The following is a 15,248-nucleotide window of genomic DNA, read 5'->3' on the forward strand; positions in this document are numbered from 1 at the left end:
GCTCTGTGGAGCTGAAGACAAGCTGGGTCTCACTGGTGGGATTTGTGGGCTATTTAGGGCAGAATACAGAACCCAGTAACTGGTAGGGTTGGGATGGAATTGGAGTTTTGGTATATGCATGCATATTACTCCTGTCCTATCTCCAGGGCTCTCATGTCATTTCTACTAAAGCTCACTGTAAGTTCCCACACTGCATAAGACAAGATCTTTGTCATAACACTACCTGCCTGTTCTTGTCCTCGTTCTGCCTTTCAGCTTCCATGCCTACAGCTATCTGGCTTTTTCCTTTGCATATGAAACTTTCTATGAGGAAGAGATTTTATTCTTATGATTTGTACTTACTTCCAGAAGCCTCCTTTCTCCATCTCAAAAACCTCTCTTAATCAGAGAGATAAGACAGGGGCTAAGCACTTGCCTTGCACACAATAACTTGAGTTCAATCGTTACCACATATGGTTCCCCGAATACTGCCAAGAGTAACCCTTGAGCATGGATCCAGGTGTAAGCTCTAAGCACTGCTCAGCATTAACCCAAAACAATAACTTCCCTTAATTAGCAGCAGCTTAGGTGACTTTTAGGGTTGCTATACTCAGCTGCACTCATGAAGTTACTGCAGGCTCAGAGTCCAGAGATTGCCCTTGGCATTGATCAGTGGATCATGGGTGTTGAAGATCAAACTTTACCTACAGGTAAAGCACATGATTAGCCTACTGAATTACCTACTCCTGTGAAAGGACTAGAAAAAAAAGTTTTTTTGTCTTACTTTATTTCTCACTAATTTATGCATCACAATTGTGCCATTCATTAGAATGCAGGTTCCTAGAAAAAATATTTTAGCCATGGTAACTAGACATTTAGTTACATATCCAAATTATTTAAATTATTTAGTTACATATCCAAATTGATTTTTTAATTACAACTGGCAATGATTAGGGATTCCTCTTGGTTATGCACTCAGGATTTATTCCTAGCGGTGCTTAGAAGGCCATTTGGTGGTATTGGGGATTGAATCCAGGTGGGCTATGTGCAAGGAAAATGCTCTACCAACTGTTGTATTGCTCCAGACAGACCCACAAATTTTATCTAAGACATCAACTCATAATGACAGGTGTTTGTTAAATAATTGTGAACACAACTCATACACACCTCTACCCAGGCAGTTTATCTTCTGTTTATATCCAATAAACAAATACTGTGTGGCACACAGATGCATTTAAGCACTTAGTGAATTCAGTGTTATTCCAGAGCATGAATGTTTAGATCACACCTTCATTGAGAAAACCTGGCCCAGGTTCAATAGTGAGATGTTATTTTTGGTGGGGGTGAGGGTGTCCCTGCATGCAAATCATGTGCTTCAGCCCCATAAGCACCTTTCTGGCCCATTTGTGTTTTGTTGTTTGCTTTCGGACCACACCCAGCTGTGCTCAGGGCTTATAGTTGGCTCCGTAGACAGTACTTAATTCTGCCGCACTGGGAATCTAACTTGGGTTGCCTGCATGCAAAGCAAATGTCTTTATCAGCTATTTTCTTTTCTTTTTTTTTTTTTTTTTGGTTTTTGGGCCACACCCGGCGATGGTCAGGGGTTACTCCTGGCTGTCTGCTCAGAAATAGCTCCTGGCAGGCACGGGGGATCATATGGGACACCGGGATTCGAACCAACCACCTTTGGTCCTGGATCGGCTGCTTGCAAGGCAAACGCCGCTGTGCTATCTCTCCGGGCCTGCTTCTCTTTTTGTCAAGGCACAACTTTGTTCAGTTTCCATTAATATATTTATACATCCTCAGGTCTAAAATCCAAGAATAGGAACTTAAGACATGATTATCTCCGCTTCCACGTGTTTGGAGAGTGTTGTTTCCTCCTTGAAGATGCCTTTAGTCTCAATGTCATGGAATGTTTTACCTATATAAATGTTGTTCTATATACCTTATGGTTTCAGGCCTGGTATCAAGGTCTTTAATCCATTTGGATTTGACCTTTGTGCATGGTGTTAGTTGGGGGTCTGAATTCACTTTTTGCAAGTCGCTAACCAATTGTTCCAACATCACTTGTTGAAGAGGCTTTCCTTGATTCATTTTGGATTTCTTGCCTTTTTATCAAAAATAACTGATTGTATGTCTGGGGAACATTTTCTGAAAAATCAAGTCTATTCCACTGATCTGAGGATGTTTTTATTCCAATACAATGCTGTTTTAGTAATTACTGCTTTGTAATACAATTTAAAATTGGGGAAAGTAATTCAAAAATCCCTTCCTCACACCTATATTCAGTGCAGCACTATTTATAATAGCCAGACTCTGGAAATAACCCAGATGCCCTTCAATAGATGAATTGCTAAAGAACTGAGGTACATATACACAATGGAATATTATGCAGCTGTCAGGAGAGATGAAGTCATGAAATTTTCCTATACATGGATGGACATGGAAACTATTATACTGAGTGAAATAAGTCAGAGGAAAAGAGACACAGAATAGTCTCATTCATCTATGGGTTTTAAGAAAAATTAAAGACATTGTAATAATGCCCAGAGACAATAGAGATGAGGGCCAGAAGGACTAGCTCATAATATGAAGCACACCACAAAGAGTGGTGAGTGCAGTTAGGGAAATAACTACACTAACAACTAGCATGACAATGTTAATGAGTGAGAGAAGTAGAATGCCTATCTCCAATACAGGCAGGGGTGGAGGAGGAAGGAGGAGGAGCATTGGTGGTGGGAATGTTGCACTGGTGAAGGGGGGTGTTCTGTTTATGACTGGAACTCAACTACAATCATGCTTATAATCATGGTGCTTAAATATTTTATAAAAAATAAAGACATGATTAGGGGCCGGCAAGGTGGCGCTAGAGGTTAGGTGTCTGCCTTGCAAGTGCTAGCCAAGGAAGGACCACAGTTCGATCCCCCCCGCGTCCCATATGATCCCCCCAAGCCAGGGACGATTTCTGAGCACTTAGCCAGGAGTAACCCCTGAGCATCAAACGGGTGTGCCCCCCCCCAAAAAAAAGACATGATTAAATATGGCTTAAAAAAGCTTAATAACTGGAAGTAGATAACCAAGTATCAACTTTGTGCATGCATGAGCAGGTTCCTCAAATATATGACTGAGTTAACTTTCACAACAGTCATTCAGCATGCATTTAAGAAAATTAAAATATTAAGAGAGCAAAAAGGCCAAGTTTTTCTAGATTTATGTCTAAAGCAGTTGTCTAGCTTTTTTTTTTTTTGGTTTTTCGGGCCACACCCGTTTGATGCTCAGGGGTTACTCCTGGCTAAGCGCTCAGAAGTCGCCCCCGGCTTGGGGAGACCATATGGGACACTGGGGGATAGAAACCTCGGTCCTTCTTTGGCTAGCTCTTGCAAGGCAGACACCTTATCTCTAGCACTACCTCGCTGGCCCCAGTTGTCTAGCTTTTTTTTTTAAAAAGAAGCAAATTCCAAGGGAATTTTGGCCTCTCCCTTGCTTGCTGCCAAATGATTCACAACTGAAGTATTTCTGATATGTGGGTAATAAGACAGCTTGAAAAAAGAAAAACAGTTAATATAAAATCCCAGTATTTTATATCTTATTATTATTATTATTAATTTTTTTTTTTTTTTTGGTTTTTGGGCCACACCCGGCAGTGCTCAGGGGTTACTCCTGGCTGTCTGCTCAGAAATAGCTCCTGGCAGGCACGGGGGAACATATGGGACACCGGGATTCGAACCAACCACCTTTGGTCAAGGCAAACGCCGCTGTGCTATCTTTCCGGGCCCCCAGTATTTTATTTTATTTTATTTCTAACACAACTTTTGGAAGAGGGGGAGAATGTTTAGGGCAGACCCAGTAGTCAAGAGTTTATTTCTGGCTGTTTTTAAGTGCTTGGAGAATCCTATGTAGTTTTTAGCGATAAAACAAATTGATTACAAATATGATTATATGATTATAGTTGGGTTTCAGTCATGTAAAGAACACACACACACACACACACACACCCTTCACTGGTGAGACATTCCCACCACCAATTTTCCAAAGGAGTGATTTCTGAGCACATAGCCAGGAGTAACCCCTGAATGCCACCTGGTATGGCCCAAAAACCAAAAACAAAACTAAAAACAAAAAACAAACAAACAAACCCCAAAAAAACCCAAACAAACCAAGGTTGGCTGTATGCAAGGCAAGAACCTTCACCGCTATTATTTTTCTAGCCCCAAATCTCATTTTTTTTTTTTTTTTTTTTTTTGGTTTTTGAGTCACACCCGGCAGTGCTCAGAAATTGCTCCTGGCAGACTCACGGGACCATATGGGATGCTGGGATTTGAACCACCGACCTTCTGCAAGCAAGGCAAACGCCTTATCTCCATGCTATCTCTCGGGCTCCAAATCTCATTATTTTAAGAAGGAAATCAGAGGATGAAAACAAATTATATATTCGACTACACAAGACATTACTGCTCACACAAATATTTTATAATTGAAACCACTCCAAAAATTGTCATTTCTATAATTTCTAACAATAAAAAAATAAAATGGTCAACAGTGTCTTAGTTCCTTATCTATTTCACAAATGATGCACTATTTCTCTTTTTTGTGTGTGTGAAGCAAGAGTTTTTATTGAAACACACTGAGAAAAATGAGGGGCGAGAAAAAGAACACAGGCTTCTCCAGAGTAAAATTAATAAGTAAAGGAATATAGAAGTGAGATATGTTTAAGGGAGAACATGGGCTTAAAAGCAAACCATGTGAGCTTTGTACAAGCTTTTGAATGGATATATTTTCAATCCTTTAGAATTGTTGAGTCACCGAAAGGTTTTCCTTTTTTGGGGGTGGTGGTGGTGGAGGGAATGGTTGAGTCACATTTAGCAGTTTAGGGGCTATTCCCAAAGGTGCTAACTAGCAAGTGGACCTTAGTCTCTTGCATGCTAAATGTATGTTCAGCTGTTGAGCTCTCTCCTCCAGTCCACTTTTAGTATATGTACTGCCAAAGCGAGCATTCCCCAGCCCTCTTTTAAAACATACGGGAGCGAGAAGTGTCTTTTTTTTTTTTTTTTGGTTTTTGGGCCACACCCGGTGGTGCTCAGGGGTTACTCCTGGCTGTCTACTCAGAAATAGCTCCTGGCAGGCACGGGGGACCATATGGGACACTGGGACTCAAACCAAACACCTTTGGTCCTGGATCAGCTGCTTGCAAGGCAAACGCCGCTGTGCTATCTCTCCGGGCCCGGGAAGTGTCTTTCAAGAAGTACTCAGGGGGCCGGAGAGATAGCATGGAGGTAAAGTGTTTGCCTTTCATGCAGGAGGTCATTGGTTCGAATCCCGGCGTCCCATATGGTCCCCCGTGCCTGCCAGGAGCAATTTCTGAGCCTGGAGCCAGGAATAACCCCTGAGCACTGCCTGGTGTGACCCAAAAACCAAAAAAAAAAAAAAAAAAAAGAAGTACTCAGAAGGCCATGGGGCCCTTCTTATTTCTTGGCATGTCAGCAAAGATCTATTCAAGGAAAGGTCTGATAATGTGGTATTTCTTTCGTTTGATGGCAACAGGGATATCTGGGCCACCCCAGTGTTATACACGTATTTTTGAATATGTTAGTACATTTTGAATATTAAGAAAATGGGGGCCCGGAGAGATAGCACAGCGGCGTTTGCCCTGCAAGCAGCCGATCCAGGACCAAAGGTGGTTGGTTCGAATCCCGGTGTCCCATCTGGTCCCCCAGGCCTGCCAGGAGCTATTTCTGTTTTTTTTTTTTTTTGGTTTTTGGGCCACACCCTGTGACGCTCAGGGGTTACTCCTGGCTATGCGCTCAGAAGTTGCTCCTGGCTTCTTGGGGGACCATATGGGACACCGGGGGATCGAACCGCGGTCCGTCCTAGGCTAGCGCAGGCAAGGCAGGCACCTTACCTCCAGCGCCACCGCCCGGCCTCAGGAGCTATTTCTGAGCAGACAGCCAGGAGTAACCCCTGAGCAACGCCGGGTGTGGCCCAAAAACTAAAAAAAAAAAAAAAAGAAAAAGAAAATGGGGCAGGGAGATGGCTCCAAGTTGCTGTAGCACAAGCCTTGTATGTGGTAGACTTGAGTGCAACCTCAGAAAGACATGGTTCTCTGCCACCTGCTCCTTTCTTGTCCTGCAACATTGGAAGAAATGTCAAGCACCAAATCGGGTATAGCTCCTAAGTACCACTGGTGGGGCCAAAAATTCAATGAGAAAGCAGCAAAACAAAGAACAGGAAAATAAAAACTAATAAATCCATCCTTTTTCAAGTTTAAATGGGCTATAATAACACCATCTGGTCATACTGTTTTTTTTTTTTTTTTTTTTTAATCTGAGTGCTGAAAACTTTACATCAGTACAGATAAGGAAATATTTTGTGCTTAGCTGACATACTACAGTTTAAAGGGGGGGGGGGCGCGAAGAGATAGCATGGAGGTAGGGCATTTGACTTACATGCAGAAGGATGGTGGTTCAAATCCTGGCATTCCATATGGTCCCCTGAGCCTGCCAGGAGCAATTTCTGAGCATAGAGTCAGAAGTAATTCCTGAGCATTGCTTGGGTGTAACCCAATCCCCCCAAAAAACAAACAAACAAACAAACAAAAAACCCAACCACACTCACCTTTTTCTTTTTAGGAATGTATATCAACACTCAGCTAATATTTATACCAAGAGAAAAAGATACTGGTCACTGAGTCATAATCCTTTTTACCTATTTTTTAACAAATCGGTGGATATCCACCCCAAAGAACCTGCTAACTTATGACTTTGTTACTGTTGTGTAGACCCTGCCCATCTTGCGATAGTGAAGTTAGGCTCAGGTCACTCAAGACCTGGGAAATAGTAGGAGTGGGAGTGGGTGTGTCTGTGTGGTGCAAGGGCTGAACCCAGACATGCCCTTTACTACCTCAGAGAACTTAATTCCGCCATTCTATTAAGCAGTGGTATTTCAGATGAAGGCAGTTATTTACTTTTTGGCTTCTGCAATGAATGTCACCAAGGTTTTCAAGATATTAGCTTTATTAACATGCAATAATTATCAAGTTAAAATAGTATATAAAAATTTCTTAATAGTGGTTCAGAAACAAGATTTATAGTATTTAGAATCATCTGACAGTGGGAATATTTAACCTTTGGAACCAATCTCAAGATATCAATATATAATTCAAAATTATTAATATTGTATATAAGGATAAATATAGCTCTTGAAAACAAATTATTTTTCTATTAACCATTTTTGTAAGAGACTTATTATAAAAAATATTTTCTTCTTATAAATTTCCCGGCCATGATAATACCAAGGTATTTCCTCCTCAAACATCAAGTGTTAAAAGCACATATTGCATTCAATGAAAGCATTCTTTCACAGACAACATGCTGTCTCAAGGCACTCTGAGAAATTAAGGACACTAAAATGTTCCTCTTGTCTATTGAACTTTGAGGTATGTACCCCTCAAACTTTTCTCAAGTGAACAGTGTTACAACTTCTTATACTTCCTTTTATATGGTAGAGTCCTTAAATCATCTTCCGTTTATTGGGAGCTGCTCCTTCATTTTTAACTGGTGAAGCAAGCAGGCTTTTGGTTCCCATAGAAACTGGATTCTTGCGACTACGTGCAGGCATTCTTTTTCCATAAACCTGAGAGGGGAAGCAAGGAACATAACAGCTTAACATGTTTATAACATACTTCTACATTGTCAACTGCAAACAGTGTTCAGGTGTAAAATTTGCTTTTATATTTTTACATCTTCAGATCTGTGGCCAACATCTGAAAAATGCTTTTTAAATCCTCACAGTTTTGAAGTGCTATACTTTCAAGTAAGAGTAAAGAAGGCGATGAATCAGGGTAGATAGAGACAAGAAAACTTCTCTGTGTTATATTTCAAAGAGATTGACAAGTTAAATTAGAAATTGAGGAAACTATGAGTTTTTAAAGAATGTTTATAATAATGAAGCTGAAGTTCAAAAATAATGAAGAAAAATATAAAGAGTAAAAGAAATATAGGAAGATTAGAATTGGTGAAAGGGGAGAAAAAAATTATAAAGCGAAGAAAGCAACAGAGTAAGAAAAACACAAAAGGACAAGCAAGAGTCAGGAAAAAAAACAAAAACTGTAAATGTGAAAGGAAGGGAAAAGAGAAAAGTACCCGAACTTGGAAGGAAAACTGAGAGCCTGAAAGAATTTCAATAAAGGAAGAAAGGAGAAAAGGCTACATGGGCGGGCAAATCAAAGAGCAGTGAGGAAGACACTGCTGATGCTGGTTGTACCTTCGAACTATTTTTCCTCAGTTCGCGCTGCCACTGCCCGTCGCCTTCAGGCTCACAGTCTAAAGAAGAAGAAGACGCACTTTTAGAATGCAGCCCTTCTTGCTAATGCAGTCCTGGTGTGAAGCTGAGATCTAGGAATGCTGTCACGTCCTTGCTACTGAGAGAACATCAATTTTCAAAATGGGGATTTCTGAGTTTTAAAGAGAAAGAACAAAACTGCATAGCCTGAAACCATTTCCCCAGAAACTGTCCCTCTGCCTTTGCAATCTCAATCTCAGTTTCATCACCTCTAGTTCAGTGAGCTCCAGACCCAGAAGGTAGAGGAGACAGAGACTTTGCTAATGCTGTTCCAATAGCTCAGGCTCACAAAATATAGTTTTACTCACTTAATATCTTCTCTCTGTAGAGGTAATTTCTGGTCGATAATCAGATGACTGGAAGGACAAACTCAGGACATAAACCTTTCACTTTATTTTCAGTCTATTTTAATCTCAAGAGCTTTTAGAACACACTGATTAGAGTACAACGGTTTTGGATTAAGCTCTCTTTGAGGGTTACTCCTGCTGCCCTGGGAATCAACTGGAGCCAGGGATCGAACTAGGATCAGTCAGCTGTCTGTAACGCAAGCACTTTACCCTGTATTTTCTTCCAGGCCAGACTAATTTTATCTATGTGAATGAGCAAAGCAAGCATTTTCAAACTTCCATTGCAAGACACTATAACAAATGTCTATTATAGACACTGTGAAAGGAGAAAAGAAGGATGTGTAGAGCTACTATTAAAGGAGTAGAAACAACACAGGCAGACAGTGAGATTCTCCGACACCAGATGATACCAATGCAACAAGGGGCAGATGAATTCAGGTCCTATGGGGTACCTCTCAGCGTCAGTACCTTAGGAAAGATCTGAGTTCAAGGGGATTAGGGAATGAAGATTCCTACAGAGACAGAAAGCTTTGGTTGTATTAAATTTTCATACTGTGAAATGAGGAGATGGTTCCCATTTTATATGAGTTCTTGCTTCCTTCCTCAGGCTTCCTAAAGCTCCTGTCTTCTGTGGATGCTAGGGATTGAATATCTATGTTTAACCTGGATAAACTAGAAAGTCCTAGATTTATCTAAAAGAAAGGAAGAAAGGTAGGGGCTAATTTCCATAAAATGTCAGGCTAAACTGCAATGAGATGTATAAGAGATCATCAAAAACTTTCCATGAGTTTCAATAAAAACATCAGATCAAGAGTTACTCATAAACTGAGTATTAGGAAACATAAATTACAAAAAATTTTAAGGTAAATAAATGAAGAAGATTATAGAACTCAGACAATAATTTTAACTCAATGAGTTTTGGCAACAAGGATGTAAAATACATAAAATTTTGATTTCTGAACACTTAGATTCATCGAGGGAGAATAAAACGTTTCTTTCAACCAAACAAATTGAATTGTTTTCCTTTTTGCTGTATTAGGGATCAAACCCAGGCATGAGGTTTGAAAGGCAAAGGCAAAGCTCGTTACTGTTGAGCCAAAATCCTGTAATTTTTCACAGTATATAAAGAATGATGGAAGTTAAAAACAGTATTTTTAGCCATAGCTTTATAAAAGTTACAGATAAATAGCACTCAACTATTATTTCTGGGAAGGATTCTATAGAGAATAATATTAATTATAACTCAATAAATACTGAGTTATATAATACTTAACAAAACACAATTTAGTTTTTGAACGTTTTATTAGCTTTTAATAGGCATTGCACTCTCTAATTAGTAATGCTTGCTCTCATATTTTTACATGAGCTACTTATCAATTTTAATTGCATAATGATGGTATACTATTATGAAAATGATCTCAAATAGTTAATGAAATAGAACAGTACACAAAAATAAAATTACTTTGTTCTCTATGGGCACATAGAAATTTAACTATACCTTATCCATGTCTCCACTAGGTAAGCTAAAAGACTCCGTTTTTTTGTTTGTTTGTTTGTTTTTGCTGGAACAATAGCACAGCTGGTAGGAAGTTTGCCTTGCATACGATCAACCCAGGACGAACCCGAGTTTGATTCCTGGCATTCCACATCCCTGAGCCTGCCAGGAACAATTTTTGAGCACAGACTCAGGGAGCAATCCCTGTGTACTGCCAGGTGTGGCCCAAAATCCTAAATAAATAAATACATAAGATATTTGAAAACAAAACAAAACAAAACATAAAACTTTTTTTGACTTATATATCTTGCCAAAATAGAAAATCCCACTAAACTAACACCAGAACTTTATCAGAACACACTTTATCCATCCCATCAAGAAAGTTTTTAGAGTGCTCGCTTCGGCAGCACATATACTAAAATTGGAACGATACAGAGAAGATTAGCATGGCCCCTGCAAAAAAAAAAAAAAAAAAAGAAAGTTTTTAGAATGGCATTCTGAGTAATATGTGAAATGTGGTGACACTAATGGATACACATTAAATATTTCATAGTCATAAAACAAGCTAATAACAAATACTTAGCTATCTCATTGAAAAAGCAGCTCACCTTTTGCTGTGCTGTGGGCTCCAGTGACTTAGGTGGGAAAGTACAAGGTATCCTCCCGTGGAAGACATGGTAGGGCAGCAGGAGGCCAGGGTCCAGGGGCACCCAGGGCACTGAGAGGCTGGAGGGTGCTCCAGGAAGGCCACAGTGGGTTTTGTGCAGGTTATATGCAGTCCGAGTGAGCTTTCCATCAGATGTCTTATAGATAAGGAGTGAGGAATCTTCTGCTGCATGAGATAACAAGTAGGATCCTTCCTGCAAGCTAATTCATACAATGAGCCTCAATTTTCAGGGAATGGGCCAATTTCAATAGTATTTTCTTTTTTTTTTGTTTTTTTGTTTTTGGGTCACACCCAGCGGTGCGCACAGGGGACCATATGGGATACCGGGATTCGAACCAACCACCTTGGTCCTGGATCGGCTGCTTGCAAGGCAAACGCCACTGTGCTATCTCTCCGGGCCCTCAATAGTATTTTCTTAAACATGATATAGTAATAAAGTTGAAAACGGTGACTGGATTTGTTTTTATGGGCACAATTATGAGAATACCACGTCTAAAAATACTTATGTAACCAAATAAGATGAAAACAGTCTTTTAACTATTATAAACATTAGGCAATAATTTTAATTCTTTTTTTTTTTTTTGGTTTTTCGGGCCACACCCGTTTGATGCTCAAGGGTTACTCCTGGCTAAGCACTCAGAAATTGTCCCTGGTTGGGGGGACCATATGGGACGCCGGGGGATCGAACCGCGGTCCTTCTTTGGCTTACTTTTAATTCTTAATCCAAAGTTCAGAATATACATTTGTCTTATTGTCTATGTCTTCTTTTCAGTGAAGGAAATAGCTTTATTACTTAGAGAAATGTGAAGAGAGAGAGAGATATGTATTTAAGGGAGCAAGTACACAGGCTTCAACGGGGTGGTAGGAGAACCTGTTACAGTGATTTTTTAAGTCAAAAAATTTTAGAGGAAGGGGTTCATACCCAGTGGTGCTCATGGCTTACACCTGGTTCCATGTTCACTCCTGGTAGGGATTTGGAGAACCATATAGGATGCCGTGGATAGAACCCTGGTCAGTGGTATACAAGACAAGCCCCATGCCCACTGTACTATCTCTCCAGCTCTTAAGTTTTTAATAATTTGATGAGAAACAAAAATCTTGCCTAATTCTTTAACCCAAGATAAGATATGCCAAAAAGTATTTAAACTCATTCAACAAACTTAATAACCACATGTCTAATAAATAGAGACACAAAGAGAATTTTATATTCACTGCATGGAGTAGATGAGAAAAAAATAAAAAGGGACAATCACTAACAGAATAGAAGGAGCTATAAAAGCAACAGTGAAAATAAGAACAGGTAAACAATGAACATGTATTAGCTAATGACTGTAATCCCATGTTTTTTCTTTTCTCCCTAAGAAATTAAGGAGTTCAAAATATTAATAAGAATTAAAAAGATGTATTTAATATACTCTATTTTCTTAAGATTTTTTTTTTTGGTGCTCAGGGGTTACTCCTGGCTGTCTGCTCAGAAATAGCTCCTGGCAGGCATGGGGGACCATATGGGACACCGGGATTCGAACCAACCACCTTAGGTCCTGGATCAGCTGCTTGCAAGGCAAACACCACTGTGCTATCTCTCCGGGCCCTTTTCTTAAGATTTTATACTCCTCTAGATCAAAATAAAGTAGAACATCAATATTTTTGCAATATATCATTAAAATAAGTATAAAAGTTTAGTTATATAAATCTGCCTACAAAGCTGTTACATTTTATTAATTTTTAAAAAAGAGAATAGGTATTCACATGACAAGTTTAAAGAGAATTACATATTTTCTTTTTCATTTTTTTTTTTTTTTGGTTTTGTTTTTGGGCCACACCCGGTGATGCTTAGAGGTTACTTCTGACTATGTGCTCAGAAATTGCTCCTGGCTTGAGGGACCATATGGGACACCAGGGGATGGAATCGAGGTTCATTCTGGGTCAGCCACATGCAAGGCAAACACCTTACCACTTGAGCCACTGCTCCGGCTCCAATTATACTTTTTCTTTGAAATTTTTCCCAGTCACTGCAATACTTTCATGTAAGAAATGACTAATGATTGGTATGGTATGAAGATTAAAAATACTTATAAATAGGAATTGATGAGATGGGTCAATAAACTGAACATATGCTTTGGAAGTGAGGCTGGGATTTGATACTGAAGATTGTACATGGTCCAGAAGACTGACAGGAGCAACCTACTCACCACAAGGTGTGGGCCCCGCCCCATAAATATATGTCTTTATCTGCATCTATGTATAAATTAGAAATACTACAAGAATCTCAGAACTAAAAAGTGTGCCTAAGAAATTACTGACACAAAAATGATGATTCATACATAACTAAGAAAACCGACAAGTTGCAGAACTAGTAAAATAATTTGAATTATTTCGTTTATCTTTTGTCAAGTCATACCAAAAGCAGGTAAAAGTTCATTAGAACAAAACAGCTTTAATAATGGAGAATCAGTTGGAGAATCCAGTTTCTAAGATGTGCTATGGGGTAGAGAGTTTGATCCTTTCGTGTGTTCCTTATCCTGAAAATGTAAATAATAGATTGAACAACAGTCCCCCAAGCTGTCTAAGCCCTTGTGTCCAAAAACCTACAATTATATTACTTTGCCTTTTTTGTTTGTTTTTTGAGTCACAGTCAGAAATGTTCAAATCCACTGAACTCTTGCACCAGCCACTATATGTCTATGGATCTGCAAATGTGATTAAAGCCACATAGTAAAAATGAAGGGAAATATTTGAATAATACACTCTGAAGATAAAGACCTTTCTTCCGGAAGGAACCAGGCAAGCATGCTGACATTTTTAGTCAGCTGACATCTTTAGTGCAGACAATGACTTAAGAGTTATGTTTATTTATTTACTTCTTTCTGGCCACACCCACTAGTCCTCAGAAGCTACTTCTAGCTCAGAACTTGGTGGGGTGGGGGGGGCAGGTGTTTCATTGCTGGCTGTTCTCAGGGGACTAAGAGGTGCTATGGGTTGATCCCAGGCCTTTTGCATGCAAGGAATAAGCTCAGTTTACTCAGCTGTCTCTCCTGTCCTGATTAAAGAATTCTGACTTCTGAAAGTGTAAGAAAATAATCTTGTACATCACTAAATTTGTAGTGATTTGTTAAGGTGGTGGAAATAAACAACTAATGACTTTTAGAGATAAAAGTAAATTTCAAGCTCATTAAAGCCAGGTGTATCATATTTTAATTTTCAACTATATTTATAGGTTATTTTCCATCAATCTCTAAGTGAAAGTTTCTATGGAGTGATAGCAGAGCAGGTAGGATGCTTGCTTTGCATAGAGATAACTTGGGTTTGATCCCCTGCATCCCATATGATCCCCCAAGTTTGCCAGGACCAGGAATAATCCCTGAGTGCTGTCAGTTGTCAAAAATACTTACCTACTTAATTTCTTTAGAATGTGTTGCAGGATGTTAAATAAACTTGAAATCCTATAAAACAAAAGAAATTTATGTAAAGTTAAAAGAAAAAGAGTATAAATATACCTTATTTTTAACAATGAAAACTTCTCAATGTGTCCTCGATATTAAAGCAAACTATAGAGGAGATTATGTAAAACAAAATACAATATCTTTTTTTTTCCAGTTGGATTATTGACAATATTTACTTGTTACCACCACTTCCTGATTTTTTACTCAAAATAATACAGAATTTGGCTAATGTGAGTCAAAAGAAGTTAAAGATAACTATTTCATATTAAATTTACAAAATCTTCAACAAGTTCAGAAGTCTTTTTGTTTGTTTTTAGTCTTTGGACCACATCCATCGTCACTCAGGGTTACTCCTGGCAGCTTGGGGGACCATAGGATGCCAGGAATCGAAATTAGGTCTCTCTTGGGTCGGCTGTGTGCAAGGCAAATGCTCTACTGCTGTGCTATCTCTCTGGCCCTGAGTTCAGTAATCTTTTTTTTTTTTTTTTCTTTTGATTTCAGGGTGACACCCAGCAGCGCTCAGGGGTTACTCTTGGCTCTATGCTCAGAAATCGACCCTGGCAGGCCCAGGGGACCATAAGGGATGCCACAATTCAAACCACCGTCCTTCATGCAAGGCAAGCGCCCTACCTCCATGCTCTCTCTCTCTGGCCTCGAGTTCAGTAATCTTAAGCATAACTAGTCTACCAAAGAATTTGCCTTTTTCAATATTGTTACTGTTAATAATAAATAACAAAAGGTCTATCATGCATATCGCTTTACCTCTTTTCAGTACCCAGTTCTTGTCCAGAGTAATCATGTCTATCATTGTTATAGTGATCCTTTCTCCTGCCCTAACTGCACTCCCTCGCTATTTGAGGCAAGTTTCCTCCCTTGGACTGATCCTCTTGGCCCTTCTCTCTATTGTCTCTCGATATTATTACCATACTTTTTGATTATAATATCAAACAAAATTCAATCCCTGGCATCCCATATGGTCC

The 15,248-nt window shown here is 39.3% G+C and overlaps 1 protein-coding gene and 1 pseudogene across 1 annotated transcript in view; one reads left to right on the plus strand and one right to left on the minus strand.

The window, feature by feature from the left end:
- Positions 1-7,474: 7,474 nt before the first annotated feature.
- Positions 7,475-15,248, minus strand: part of ICE2 (interactor of little elongation complex ELL subunit 2) — a 62,027-nt gene continuing 54,253 nt past the window's right edge. Inside the window, exons 14-17 of the mRNA XM_049773630.1 lie at positions 14,218-14,268; positions 10,767-11,025; positions 8,239-8,297; positions 7,475-7,608 (exon numbers count right to left, since the gene is read on the minus strand). Of these exons, the coding sequence (XP_049629587.1) occupies positions 8,256-8,297; positions 10,767-11,025; positions 14,218-14,268 (352 nt within the window). The 3' untranslated portion in view covers positions 7,475-7,608; positions 8,239-8,255. The remainder of the gene's footprint in view (positions 7,609-8,238; positions 8,298-10,766; positions 11,026-14,217; positions 14,269-15,248) is intronic.
- LOC126009781 (uncharacterized) lies at positions 10,550-10,644 on the plus strand (annotated as a pseudogene).

This window comes from Suncus etruscus, chromosome 5, assembly GCF_024139225.1.
Source record: "Suncus etruscus isolate mSunEtr1 chromosome 5, mSunEtr1.pri.cur, whole genome shotgun sequence".
NCBI lineage: Eukaryota > Metazoa > Chordata > Mammalia > Eulipotyphla > Soricidae > Suncus > Suncus etruscus.